This window comes from Lepidochelys kempii, chromosome 2 (genome assembly GCF_965140285.1).
Source record: "Lepidochelys kempii isolate rLepKem1 chromosome 2, rLepKem1.hap1, whole genome shotgun sequence".
Taxonomy (NCBI): Eukaryota; Metazoa; Chordata; order Testudines; family Cheloniidae; genus Lepidochelys; species Lepidochelys kempii.
The window spans coordinates 105972518-105986986 of NC_136381.1; the positions used below are offsets into that span (position 1 = coordinate 105972518).

Genomic DNA, 14469 nt, shown 5'->3' on the forward strand with positions numbered 1-14469 from the left:
AAATCAATATAATCCAATAAAATGAAATTTTAAAGCATATAAAAAGTTGTAAACTTCAATGTTATCCTTTTTTTCAGTAGTTAAATATATTTTTGGTGTTCACTGGTTTGTTCTGCCTTTGCAGTGCAAGCCAACAGTAAACCGAAGCAGGTCCTCCAGTGTCAGTCTAACAGTTGAAAGTGCTTTAGAAAGCTTTGATTTCCTGAACACCTCTGACTTTGATGATGAGGATGGTGGAGGTGATGAGGTTTGTAATGGTGGAGGAGGTGCTGACTCAGTATTTTCAGACACCGAGACTGAAAAGACTAGGTAAGTCAATAGTGTCGGCCAGCTTGCAGATCTCAAGGCAAGCCGCTACACTACTTCTTTGTCACTAACAGAGGATCCTGGTGCACACGTTATTCAAGGAAGATGAAACTAGATATCTGAGATTATAAATCAAGAGGTTTTCTAGTGGTTAACATACATGAAACTCTGCAAATGCAGGTATCAATTTTTCTTGTTCAAACAGCTACAGTCTGTCCCCCAGAAGGGAAATGTAATAAATTAGCACACTAGAGATCAATATCTGCAGAGCTTCTTCCTTGATATAGGTTTGGACCTGGTTTTCCTTGGTTTGGATTTAGTAACTAATTCCTCTGTGTTTTTCACCCCCACCCCTGTCTTTTCTGTCTAGCCTAGTGAGTCTTTGCAGTGGATTAGGATTGTCAGTAACAGTAACATAGGGCCAGATTTAAACAGCATGGTGTAGGTTTCCTCTGGAATGAAAGAGTGATGACTGGTTCTTGTTCATGGCCCTGCATGTTACGTGCCCTCATTCCACCACTGTCTTTGTGAGAGGAAAAGCAGTTGTGTGGTGCTGTCATGTCACCTTGTGAAGCTGACTGTGTTTTATCATTAGAGCCTCATATATACATTTGTAACCTCAGGAGAACTAAAACATGACCAAAAAGTCTACACACGGCAAATATGACTGCAAAAGGAGCAAAGAACACACAACAGTCTCCTAAAAGGGAAGCTACATTTCCCACTGCCCATCATAGCACTTGTAAGGGATTTTCTAGCACAACAAGCAGTCACTATTCTGCCACGGGAGGGGGGAAGAAAAGAAAAACCTCATTGCATACTTCCCCTCCCCCCTGTCCCCCCTCCCCCGCCCCCCAAAAAAATCTTGACAGAGTCAAACCTTATATAAGCACCATAGCAATTAGTTCAGTGAATTAGCTTAAAATGAAAAGGTTTCCTTTTTTTTTTTTTTAAATGAAGACTTTGAAAGCAACCTCAGTTCCTACTCTGATTTTAGGTGAATTGTAATGCATAGTTTAGAGCATCCACCTAAAGCAGTGCAGGTGCTGTGATTTTTAAAACATGTAAATGTGTGTTTGCGTATTGGAAATCAGAATCAGGGCCCTACTTTCAAACCATGAGAGAACATTATTGCAACAACAAGAAAATGGAAATAATGATTTAAACACAGTGAGAATAAGTATTAGCCTGTGGAAAAAATATGGTGAAAAAATATGGTTTGTTATACACACTATGCCTAAAACAGCAGATGGAAACATCATGTCTTTTATTCCAGCAGATGGAAACATCATGTCTCTTATTTTCTTTTACTGACAATTAAATCTGGTGCCTGCAAAACACTGATAAATTAGTTCTTAATGGTTTAATTTTTGAGAAACCACAAATCAATAATGCAGTTTAATCCAGAACAATTTGGTAACTAATAATGTCAACAGATGAAAAAATAACAAGTGCTAACAAGGGCAAATTTCAAAGACTTCTTGGTGAGTTCTCCACAAAAGAGGCATTGTTCTGGAGAAACAAGTAGACCACTGTGGAAGCAATTTGTCTTTTAAATGTGTACAATCATTCCACATTCATTACACAATGTTACTGCCAAGTTAAGATATGATGTATTCATTAAAAGGTTTCTGGCTTATCAAGGGCTCTTTGGTTACAGATCACTGCTTGCAGCAATTCTTCTTATGCCTGATGTTAGTCATTTTGAGTTAACGTGCTTTGTCTGCAGGAGAAGAAAATCAACTCCTTACCCAACTTCCTGCATTCACAGTTACAGGTCAGATCACCCAGAAGCCAGAGGGCACCTCAGTGAAGCTTTGACTGAAGACACAGGAGTTGGGACCAGTGTAGCTGGAAGTCCTCTCCCACTGACCACAGGGAATGAGAGTCTTGATATCACAATAGTTAAGCATTTACAGTACTGTACACAGCTCATTCAGGTACAACTGCTCTTTTGGGTTATATTTTTATAATAATATTCCTAGATGCATTTTTTTTCCAGTTTCTTAGGGGTTTAAATTGGCTAATGAATTTAGTACTGGGTGAAAGCAAGGCAGGAGTACTGCTAGACTGAGCCAATTGAGAGGGCTGGCTGACACCAAGAAAGCTTCTGTAAATGTAGCTCTTCTAATTTGCCTCAGTCATGACCTGTCAGACCTCTGTTATGCCAGTCCTGGCCCTCTTCTGAGCTGAGCGCAAGACCTGAAACTATAGGGCAGTTTTGTGACTACTGGTGTCCACTGCAGAGAGTGCAGACCACTCAATTCACTTTCCCCTTGGACTCAGATCCTGGCACTGACCCTGCGCCACTGACTTCCACTCCACGCTCAGAGCAGCTGCAGGATCAGCCTTGTTATGTGACTTTAGATTTCCAGAGGTGACATGGAAGCCCATTCATTCACTGTTTACTCTAGCTAAACTCCAGGCCATTGGAAGTCAACCAAGATGTGTGTGTTATTTAAAAGCAAAAAGGTATTTTGGGTATAAAACCAAGATGATTCTTTAAATGCAGGAACTGTAAAATGCTACCTTTGCTTTGGACTCTATGTGCAAGCACAGTGGAACGTTGCACTGAAGTCCAGTCTCTGTGTGAACCAAGTCTGGATAGTTATACATTCCAGGAAGTTTTCCCTCCCTAACCAAAGGTAAAAATTTGTCCCAGGATTTTCCACTTCCTGAAGGGTGCCCCCTTTGGAGAACATCAGTGTTTTCCTATTGTATTGGAATACTGCATACTGGAGCCTCATTTACTGCATTAGGCTCTTCATTCCCAAACGGACACAGTTAACATCTATTTCCAATGGCCACAGGCTCAGTGCTACAATGGAAATCAAGTCCTGCTTCTGGCATCTTGCTGATGTAGACAACTAAATCCCAGCCATGTAGAATAAGGAAGGGTATTGGGCTCAATACAGGAGTAACTGCATGAAATTCTATGGGCTGCACATGTTATGCAGGAGGTCAGACTAGATGATCTAATGCTCTGCCCTAGTCTTAAACTCTGTGGAAGGAGTTAGGTGCCTAAAGCAGCACTTTGCTATTTAAATGAGTAATTACATTCCTAGATATAGATTTAGGCATTTCAGTATAGGCATAAAAATTGAGCCCCTAAGAAACAGTTTGCAACAACTGTGAAACATACACGCACCAGAAGCTTTAAGGAGATACTATGCAGTAGAACCTCAGAGTTAAACACCAGAGTTTACAAACTGACCAGACAACCACACACCTTATTTGGAACCGGAAGTACAGAATCAGGCAGCAGCAGAGACCCCCCCCAAAAAAAGCAAATACAGTACACTGTGTTAAACAAACTACTAAAAAAAAGAAAGGGAAACGAGCATTTTTCTTCTGCATAGTAAAGTTTCAAAGCTGTATTAAGTCAATATTCAGTTGTAAACTTTTGAAAGAACCATAACCTTTTGTTCAGTTATGAACATTTCGGAGTATGAACAACCTCCATTCCCGAGGTGTTTGTAACTCAGAGGTTCTACTGTACAACCAATTTCTCACTGCAGTTCTTACGGATTAAAAGTATCTGTATTCAGATCAGACTATTTCAGCAAGATGAAACGTCTTCCAAACTTTTTTTTTAACCCTTGTTTTATTAGCAAATTGTGTTCTCCAGTAAAACTCCATTTGTTGTAAGAAACCTCCTGGATAAGCTGTCCAAGGAGATTGTAGTAGTGGAGAACCTTGCAGAGATCAGCAGTGAGAACATGGGGAATGTCATCTCTGTAACTGAAGGTAAGTAACAGTATGGGGGTTTGCTCTTTGGAAAGGCTGGGCATGTGTGTGTGTAAGTCTTCCTAAGCAGTCATTTGTCTGATTTTAGTAAATTCCATTGACACACAGTTGCAAATGGACACTGTACCACCATCTAACCGGTATCAGTCAACAGATGGTGGCAGGAGACCTCAGGCTGGGCTAAGGTATGATATTCAGAAAGGCAAGGGGAGAAGGGAAGAGGTGTTCACAATTTCCAATGTGCCTCCTTTCCCCTACCACACACAAAAAAGCAGATGGCTGCAGTAGTAAAGGGTATTGCCAAAGCAACTGGTGTGGTGTCTCCTCTGAGAAGCCAGATTCTTCCTCCACCTCTCCTTGCCCAGAATGGGGAGATTATTTGGGGAAGCTCTAGTTTACAGGACCAGAGGCATGAGACAGTCTCTGAATAGTTTGTCTAGAAGACTACTTTTAGTTACCATTATTGACTAACACTTAGCAGTTTTGTAGCATCTTTGCATCTTTAAAGAGTTTTACAAATATTATTAATCCTCACAAGCCCCATGGAGTAGGCAAATATTGTTAGCATTATTTTGCTGATCATGAAAGAGAGGCAAAACAGATAGGTGAGTTGCCCCAAAAGAGTGTGCCAGAGCCAGGATTAGAATTCTGGAGTTTGTGGTGCCCAGTCCTGTGTTCACACTATTACCTCACATCTCTCTGGTACTTAATGGTAATTAAATAACTATTTCCTAGTTCCCAATACTGGATCAGAAGCAAGTTTGCTTTCATCATTTGGAGTTTTAGTATGGGAACCCAAAACACCTTAAAAGCTCTAAGAGTTGGCACTTCCTGTGCACTGGGAAATTGACTACTGAGCAGTGGGGTGGGAACAAGTATTCATGTACGCTTGTGTTTTTGTTATACTAACACAGCAATCTGATCTCTGTGATTTTTTTTCACTTGTTTTGTCGTCCCCCCCAGCAATTCCAGAATTTCATAAGAAGCTATCACTGCTGTCTTTCTGGACTAAGTGCACCGGTCCCACAGGGGTATATCATACCTCTGCAGACAAGATGATAAAACAGCTTGATGTCACTTTTGCCACAGCTGTGAATGAAGAGTGCCCAGGACTAGCAGAAACAGGTAGATTCTTCCAAAAAAACAAAACAAAACAAAACAACAAAAACATTCTATCCACAAGTCCAGGTGGATCTGGTAGAATCTGTCTTGTAGTAAGCTTCTGAAAAATGCCAATATGCTGAGACCAAGTTTTGCTCACCTTCAGTTCCAACTCTTCAATCCCACAGAAGTCAACTGGGATGTGGTTCAAAAACCTTACCTGAAAGTAACCGATTTAAATGTTTTTTGCCACAACTTGTAAAGCCAAATTTTGCCCAAAATAGTAAACCCAAAGAAATTAACTGTTTTAAAGTCCACATGATTAAAAAAAAAAAAAAACAAACAACTAGGTCTGATACAGTGTATTCGTTTAGTCAGATATTAGGGGAAAATTCTCTATTTGCACGGCCCATCTCATTCTCTTGCCTGTTCTGCCTACCAAATTCACACTGATGTCAATAGAAGCTCTGTGTATGAACATGAAACAGCAAAAGATCCATGCTTCAGGTCAACTCCTACCCCTAGGCAATCTCATTGACTTCAGTGGTATTACAGAGGTGCAACTGGGCACAGCATTTGGGCCTCTATTTAATGATGCACTGTCAGGTGGAGAGAAAGGATGGTCTAGTGGACAGGGTGGCGCACTGGCTTCAAGAGAGTTTCAGTTGCTGGCACGGCCCCAGACACCCTGTGTGACATAGGGCAAGTCACATAATCTGCTCAGTCCCCCTTCTGGAAGTTGGTAATAGTTCTTCCCTACCTCACACGGTTTCATCAGGATAGAATCTATTAATGATTGTGAGGAGCTCAGATATTACACAGATGAGGACCAGACAGACAGGACAATGTTGCCCTGAGTGAAGATTAGAAATGGTGATGCTGGGAGGTGTTTCTCTCTCTCTCTCTTTTTTTTTTTTTTAAAGTTCTACCTTTCTTTCATTGTAAAGTGTTGAACCGAGTTAATTGCAGTGTTTTCTCTACCGAAAGTGTTTTGCTCTTGTTAATACAATGTTCCTTTGTCTTTTCCTGCTGCATGTAGTATTCAGAACCCTGCTGTCTCAGATCCTCGACCGAAGAGAACCAGTCCTCTCATCCAGTCTGTCCTCTGAAATCCTAACAGTTTTTCAGTATTACAATTATTTTGCCAGCAACAGTGTTAGCGACCTTGGAAGCTATTTGTTGCAACTTGCAAAAGAAGGTAGAGTGTCTAAATTCTGCCTGGTAGAAGGGAAACGTATCAAGGTGCTTTCAAGCACCAGAAAAAACAACTCAGCCCTTGGGCTGATTTTTCATTAACCAACAAGGAAAAGAGGGAAAGAACTGCCTTGGGAGTTCAGATATGATTGCAGTGGCACATGTGTATACTGCAGGAAGGGGCGGGTATTTCCAACTGACACTCCTTCCTCCCCTCCTCACCCACACATGGTCATCAGCAGGGCCGGCTCAAGACGCCAGCGTTCCAAGCAGGTGCTTGGGGCGGCAGTTAGAAAGGGGCGGCAGTTCCTCCGGCCGCAGCGGCAATTCGGCGGCACCTTCTCCCCTTTGCCGGCCGCGGCGGCAGTTTTTTTTCACTGCTTGGGGCGGCAAAAGCTGGAGAGCCTGCCCTGCTCATTAGTATTAAAAACAAGTGTGTAGAAAACTAATATTTAGGGGCTGGATGTTACTTGTTGGTTTGGTCCCAAAATCTGGAAGGTGCCGAGTGCCCACAGCTTTTATTGATTTCAGTCTTTCCTTGGCTCCCATCATTGTTTTGGACTGATCTCATGAAGTGCTGAGCCCCTCTTGGGAAGTGCTGAGGAAGCTGAGCAAACTCTGTGCCTTGCCAGCTCAGCACTTCAGAAGATCTGAGCCCCTGTGAACTCAAAAGGGCAACAGACACTTGGCACCTCTTGGGCCCAAGCCCATAGTGCTCTAGACTTTCACTCCTGGAGATGTGAATTTCATTTGTTAATCTAGTGCATCTGAAATGGAGTTTGACGCCTCCTAGTCCCCGGTTCTGCATGACACATTGTAGCACATCTTGGCATAGCTGCCAGCTTTTACTCAACAGAGGCCAAAGAACTGGGGTAGGAGAGATGTTCAGTACTGAGGCACATTAGTAGGGGCTGTCAGCAGAGAGGGACATAAGTGGGCAGGAAAAACTGGCACATAAATATGTCCTTGGTACCAATATACAGCAGAGGAGAAGATCTGACTCTAAGCAAGGCCTCCCCCTATAGTGCTTCCCCAGGGCTGTGTGGAGAAGCCTGCTCTCAATGTGGTTGGCTGAAGCCGATGCTATTAGACACTCGCTCTCCTGAGCACTAAATCTAGACACTTTTCTAAAACAAAACAAAAACTAATGACCAATATAACATCACTTTTACTATAATCAGCTATGTGTGTCCAGTGTAAACTCCACTCAAGAGTCATATGGTCTTAAGATACTGAAAATGCCAAAGGAAAACATGCCTTGAACTCAACTCTCCCCGTAAGATATACAAGTTTCCTGTGCTACAATCACTGATTAGAACTTCTTGGATTTTCTAGCTGCAGTTAAGGTTTGAGTATTTCACTTTGGGCTGGGAATAAGATACCTAACATCCCATTTAGCACATCCACACACATCTGTTACTCCTGTGGAGAATGCATGCCAGTCCTCAGCAAGAGTATCTGGGAGGCACTGCTCAAAGAGCAAAACACTCCCCAAGTCGGAGCACTGCAATGCTGGAAACTCAGTGAAGCAGGAATTTTTCAGCTCTCCCCTGGGCCAGTGGATAGCTATTTTAAGTGGAAAGGAGCAACATAACACATGGGGAGAATAAATGAACAAAAGGAGAATACTGACATCTCTTTCTTTTACATTCTAGCCTCAGTAGTTCAGAAGCTGCAGACCTTAAGAGATGAAAAACGGCTACAGAACATAGCTGAGCTAACCTCCAGCAGTCTTCCACCTCAGCAGGAAGTACTGAGGTCCTTGGCTTTACTTCTAACTGAAAATAAAAATGAAATTGGCGAGGCTGTGACATTACTCTTGTCAGCTTCAGCAGAAAACAGGCATTTCAGGGAGAAGGTAGGTATGGTTCCTCTGTCCCCTAATTGAAAAAACAACATACAGCATAGGAGACCTATATAATCATGTTCTGTCTAATGTGTAAAGTAACATTTCAGAGTCTTGCAGTGTTATTGTAGCTATGTTGGTCCCAGAATAGGTGGGTGAGATAATATCTTTTTATTTATTTTATTTGGACCTGAAGAAGAGCTCAGTATAAGCGCAAAAGCTCGTGTCTCTCTCACTGACAGAATTTGATCCAATAAAAGATATTACCTCACCCACCTTGTTTCTCCGAGCCTAACAGAATATACAAATGTGCAGGTATGCCTGTACAACGCCTGTCACAGTAATATCTGGTCACTAATTTAAAACTATTTGGTTTGCATTGTATTCTCCAGCCATCTGTCATGTTTCAGCATTAGTGGGTGTGCTGGGTTGTTTATCTGGTGATTATTGAAATGCTGCTGGGCCATTCTTCAAGCATTGCCCTTTTGGAAAGAGATGGGTCTGATATTTTGCTCCAAAGGTGGTAAGATCTGGGCAGCATCCTGATGTCTAGAGGAAGGGAATTGCTGCTGAGCAAACAAGAATCAGAGTCCTGGTCCCTAATTAGGTGAGAAAAAGAATTTGGATCAAAGACTTTAGTTTAGATATAACATGATTTGAAATTCAGGCAATGTAAACAAGTGAATTAAAGAGAAGGAAGAAGGAGGGAGAGGTAATGATTGACTTTTGTACCTGCAGTACTTCCCAATTTCTTCTGCTACCCCAGTGAAAGTTCATTCTTGGGTGCCCTGGTTATGAGGAGGGGGCAGAACAGGAGGAAGGTGTGATGGGTCCGGAGGAGGTGGGGATGGCAATCCAGATCAGTGAGAGGTTGCGTCACTATTTTCCCTGCAACCCAGAGCGTGCCTCACAATGCTTTGCTGTTGTAATTCCCAGTCTGGGCTGCTCACAACCAGCCTACCAGCTTGCAGGTCACAGCCTGAGTGTTAAACAGCACTTGTTCAGTGGCTCTGACCCCAGCAGCCTGTCTATAAGCCCCACTCTGCCTTCCAGCAGCCTTGATTATAAAACCAGCAAAGTGACCCCAACAAGCTCCATGTCCCAAATTTCCCCCAAATCGTGTATTGTATAATATCTAGCCCTCACCTGGACTGTTCAGAGAAATAATAAGGTCCATTTGTTCCTCTAAAAACATAACCTACCACTTCACTGGGGTAAATACACCCTTTCATTTAAACACTGCACTGACTTGGTTCATAGTAAAACTAAAACAAATGTATGAACAATAGGTCATAGGTTGAGTAACAAGTAACAGGAATAAAGTTAGAAAGGATCACAAGCAAATGAAAGTGAAAACATGCATCTATACTTAACAGAGTAAGACATGGGTTTTGTTCAAGATGGTTTCTCTCACCAGTCATGACTCACTTTTTCTCCATCAGGACCTTCTACAAAAGCATAAGGGGCTGGTTTCTCTAGTCTTTCTAGGTAAAATATCTTTGCCTAAGTAGGCTTCTCACCTACAGTCAGTTCCAGAGACTTCAGCACCAAACTTGGTTGAAGGACCCATCTTTCTCAGCATGCTAAGAGCTCTGTTCTCTTGTCTTTCTAGTAATGGATGCCAAAGATGGCTTCTCTTGTCTTTCTAGTAATGGATGCCAAAGATGGCTTGCTTATATCTTCCAGAGTTCAGTGACTGTTTCAAGATGCAGGATGAGCTCATGCTGTTACTTTCTTCCTATGGGCTTCTCATCCCCCTGTATGTAAATGGGGCTTCCATTGTTTTGACTCCACCATGCTTAATTTACCTAGAAGACAGGTTTAATAGGATTCACTATTCACAGCTGGCATGCCTCCTTATGGCTAATCTTGGGATTAGTTTGCCACTTGTTGGATGCCCCTTTCTGCAGTCACTCAGCCCGTTATCTCAATCTCACACTCCAGAAACCAGGGTAGTAGTCGTCTTTGTGATGCAGCTGCTCCCGCATCAGGACTTGGCCCTCCGGCCAGGTCACTATAGCCCTTCCCTTCCGGGGTCTGTCAACGTCTCTCTGGATAAGCTGTTCCAGGTAGTCTTCCATCCGATGTCCAAGGCTGTGCCACTTCCCCAGAGCCTGGGAGGGGAAGCTGGGCCCACCCTCTACTCCAAGTTCCAGCTCATAGACCCTGTGCTCCACGACTGTGGTCTACTTTCTCTCAGACCTGGTTGCTCCTTCCTTAGGCTCTGTCCTACTCCCTCTTTCTATCCTCTGGGTTTTCCACCTGTCCTTTGCTCCCCATGGCTGCTTTCCCCTTGGGCTTCTTGCCAGACCATGCAATCTCTAACATACTTCCCTCCTGTCAGAGAGTGACTGCAGATTTTCTGCCTACAGCGCCCTCTGGCATTAGCTTTATAGAAGCTCTGTCTGGTCCTGCCCAGGTAAGCTTCATACTTAATTAAGCATTATGGAGCCCTGGCTTCCCTCCAGGTACAGCCTATGCAGTTAATTGGCCCATCTAGCCTGCCTTAATCCCTTGAGGACTCGTGTGGGATGAACACCTCATCCAACAGGTAAACAGCTCCCTTCTCTCCTGTCCTGCCCGGGAGGGAGCCTGTTTTTCCCCAGATTGGAAAGTCTAATATCAATGAGTATTGGTAATGCCTTATGTAGTGTTAGTGCGTACAATTCTCAATGATATTAGTCACCAGTGTGTCATAGGCTTTCATAAAGGACCTCACTCTCTACACTTTTATAACACAGTACTATTGTATACAATCAGTTGATTCAACTGCTTATCACTTGAGGTTCACCCCCTCCCCCCAATCTTTATGCAATGTAGTCTTTGACAAGTAAAACCCAGACCAAGCTTCCCTCTCCTGCTGGGTGTCTCCTACCCCACTTGTTAGTGTGAGGTTTGCCTCCACCCCTTGTAAACTTGATGGATCTCTTTAGGTGATATGTAAATACATTCTCATTGTCTTTCAAAGTACTTTGGAAGTAACTCCCAGGTAGGGAAAACATGTTCCTTTGTCTAGTGCAGACCTGTTTACCAACCCACCCATCCCCTGGAATGCTTGGTTTAAACACACTTTAGTCATAATTCTAGCATATATCTTTACCTGTGTACACACAAGAATATTAATCAGTCAGTTATTAGTTTTCAAATGATACATCACAAGGCATGTTTTGTACAAAGATTATTACAAGAGTGTGGAGGGTGTGAATACAGGGATGCTTAGTGTCATGGGGGAAACGATAGAATGCAAAAGAAGGGGAGGAAAAAGAAATGCTCATTCTCCTTTTGGTCCTCTTCCTCCATCCCTCTATTCCCTCTTCGCTCAGTCTCTCTATATTTTGTCCTCCCTCACTTTCCAACTGTGCAATATCACTCTGTGCTACCTCGCCCCACTTCTGCATGGACAAAAAAAAGTCCCCTTCTCCAAGCACAGGCCTGCTGCATTTATGTCTGGCTCACTGCCGGAGGGAAAAGGCAGCATGGTGCTTGTATCAAAACACCCTGGAATTCACTAGGAGCTACCTGCTTTTGAGATTTGCGACTAACGCGGATTCTTGTTTGCTTATCTGTAACTGGAACAGTTCTAGAACTGAGCTGTGAACTTGGTTTAGCAGCGTCTGTTAGCTTTGTGATAGTCATTTTCATTCTCTCAGAGTTCTAATCCAGCCTAGGTCACTAGTGACCCAAAGTCATTACCACCCCTGGGGCTAGAGGGACCACCTTAAAAGGGGGGAGAGCAGTTCAGTCTCCATGACCCACTTCATGGCCTCTGAGAAACTGCCATCAAGGGCACCAATTATTGTTGATTGCTTTAATGTGCACACTTGCTAAGAACTGGACCAAGGCCACTATCTCTTCCCACATACATCACAAAACTTGGACTGGATTTCAACCAATGACATACCCCATTATCATATCCAGAGCCATCCAATTACTCAATACATGATGGCTTTTTCTTTTCAATCCTGTATCCACATTGTTAGGTCATTTGGTTTTCTGTGTTTGGAAATGTAGTGATACATACATTACTTTCACTTTTCTGCTCAACACAGCTACAAAATATCTTAACTGGTGTCCTCTGTTTTTCAGGCTTTAATTTACTACTGTGAAGTGCTAACACAGCCTAATCTCCACTTACAGAAAGCAGCTTGCATGGCACTGAAATGCCTTCAGGTAAAAAGTGATGCACTCAGTTGTTGGACATTGTTCTTGCTTTGAACTTCCATGGGAGAGCAAAGCAAAGCTTCTATTCAATAGAGTAGCGGTTCTCAAACTGTGGGTTGGGACCCCATTTTAATGGGGTTGCTAGGGCTGGCTTAGACTTGCTGGGGTCCGGGGCTGAAGCCTGAGCCCCACCACCCAGAGCCAAAGCTGAAGCTCAAGGGCTTCAGCCCTGGGCAGCGGGACTCAGGTTACACGCCCCCTGCCTGGAGCTGAAGTCCTTGGGCTTCAGATTTGCCTCCCACCCCGTGCGGTGGGGCTCAGGTTTTGGCCCCCCCACACGCAGGGCAATGGGGCTTACTCAGGCTTTGGTCCCCCCTCCTGAGATCGTGTAGTAATTTTGTTGTCAGAAGGGGGTCGCGGTGCAATGAAGTTTGAGAACCCCTGCAATAGAGTCTCTTGAGGACAGAGACACACATACAGCAAGATGCAAACAGCAGCAGCAACATAAGCATTGCTTTTTATTTTGCATTTTCTTCCCTGATATTTTACAAATGGCTTGTTGGCCTGAATTGTTTGGAATCTTGGTTTTTAAAGCAATCAGTTTCTGATGATGATTAACTATGTATTAGGCATCTGTCTCTTCGTGCCTTGATAAAAAGGATCTTATTTATCTTGGGCGATAGAGGGTATGTCCTACATGGAAAAAAAAGTCCAGAGTATAGAGCCTTGGTAGAGGGGGAAAAAAATTGTCTTCTCAAGCAAAATTATAATGGACATAGCCAAAAATTGTAAAAGGGGAGGGAAGGGGAAGATAGAGACATACGTTTCTGTACATTACATGATACCACAGCAATTGAGATAGTGTAACCTGTAAGTAAAAACCTCCAAATGGCTGGAATATATGAAAGTCCCCTATTCAATATCAGTTTCTGGTGCCATTTTTGTACCCCGCACCACACACAAAATTAATCCTTGCTGCACAGCCAGTAAAAGGCCATGGGAGGGAATAATTGTTCTCAATCCCTGAGCCCTCATATGGTCCCTGAAGTTAGGTAGCTGCAGTAGGTGCCCCATAAAAAAAAAAAATAATAATAATAATAATATTCTACGAGATATAAACATTACACAGTGGCGATCCCTCTTGGAACTTTCCTCCGGAGAATATACCTGAAGTGTAGCCACATATCAGTTCCTGTATCCTTATGTGCATACAACATCCTCTAGCTATTATGGGACAATGTACCCTCTGTAACTATGACCTTCCAACTCAAACAATAGCCATGCGCAGATGCCCATAGGACATAAGGGCATTATACCATTAATACTACTAGAATAACTGGTTCTAAAGGGCTCTTTAATCTAGCAGAGAAAGGTATAAAAGAACTAACAGTGGAAGCTGAAGCCACACAATTCAAATTAGAAATAAAGATACGTATTTTTAACAGTGAGGCTGATTAACCATTGGAGCAAACAACCAAGAGATCAAGATTTGGGGACTTCTGAGAAGATATGCTTTAGGCAAACAAGTTATTGGGCTAAATACAGGGGTAGCTGGGTGAAATGTAAAGGCCTATGTTATACGGGAGGTCACCCTAGATGATCTAATCGTCCCTTTAAAAATTGATGAATCTGTGAAGAACCTGCCTACAATGGAAAATGGAAACACTTGAGATTTTACTCTTAGCTGACCTGCACACCCACCCTAACCTTAGCCCTACCCTATTGGCTGGGTTTTTCTGCTATTCTCCTCCTGCAGAGGAGATGGGAGAGAATGAACCATAGGACAGATAGTTACATTGCTTAATGCACAAATGGAAAGTGCTCAGATACTACAGTGATGGGTGAAGTATAGGAGAACCGCTATTTGGGAAAAAAGAAGACATCAAATTATACTTTTAAAAAAAATTCCAGTAAGTCATCTCATACTTTAGAGGAGCAAAGATTAGGTGGTTCCAAATACCTTCTTTCTGGTGTGATGGGACAGCACCCATCTCTATTCCACTCACCACCACTTTCACAGTTGTAGCACCCATGGCAAGGGCAACCACAACTGTTGCTCTGTCCAAAGGTCTGAGATTTTTGCAGCAGAAGTACAGAACAGAGTTACTCCTCGC

General features: G+C 43.0%; 1 protein-coding gene across 1 annotated transcript in view; it reads left to right on the plus strand.

Moving 5' to 3' along the window:
* The window catches only part of RIPOR2 (RHO family interacting cell polarization regulator 2), a 95127-nt gene that overhangs the window by 73698 nt on the left and 6960 nt on the right, over positions 1-14469 (plus strand). The window contains 7 exon segments of the mRNA XM_073331852.2: positions 125-309; positions 2078-2246; positions 3918-4053; positions 5017-5178; positions 6194-6352; positions 8004-8206; positions 12281-12364. Of these exon segments, the coding sequence (XP_073187953.2) occupies positions 125-309; positions 2078-2246; positions 3918-4053; positions 5017-5178; positions 6194-6352; positions 8004-8206; positions 12281-12364 (1098 nt within the window).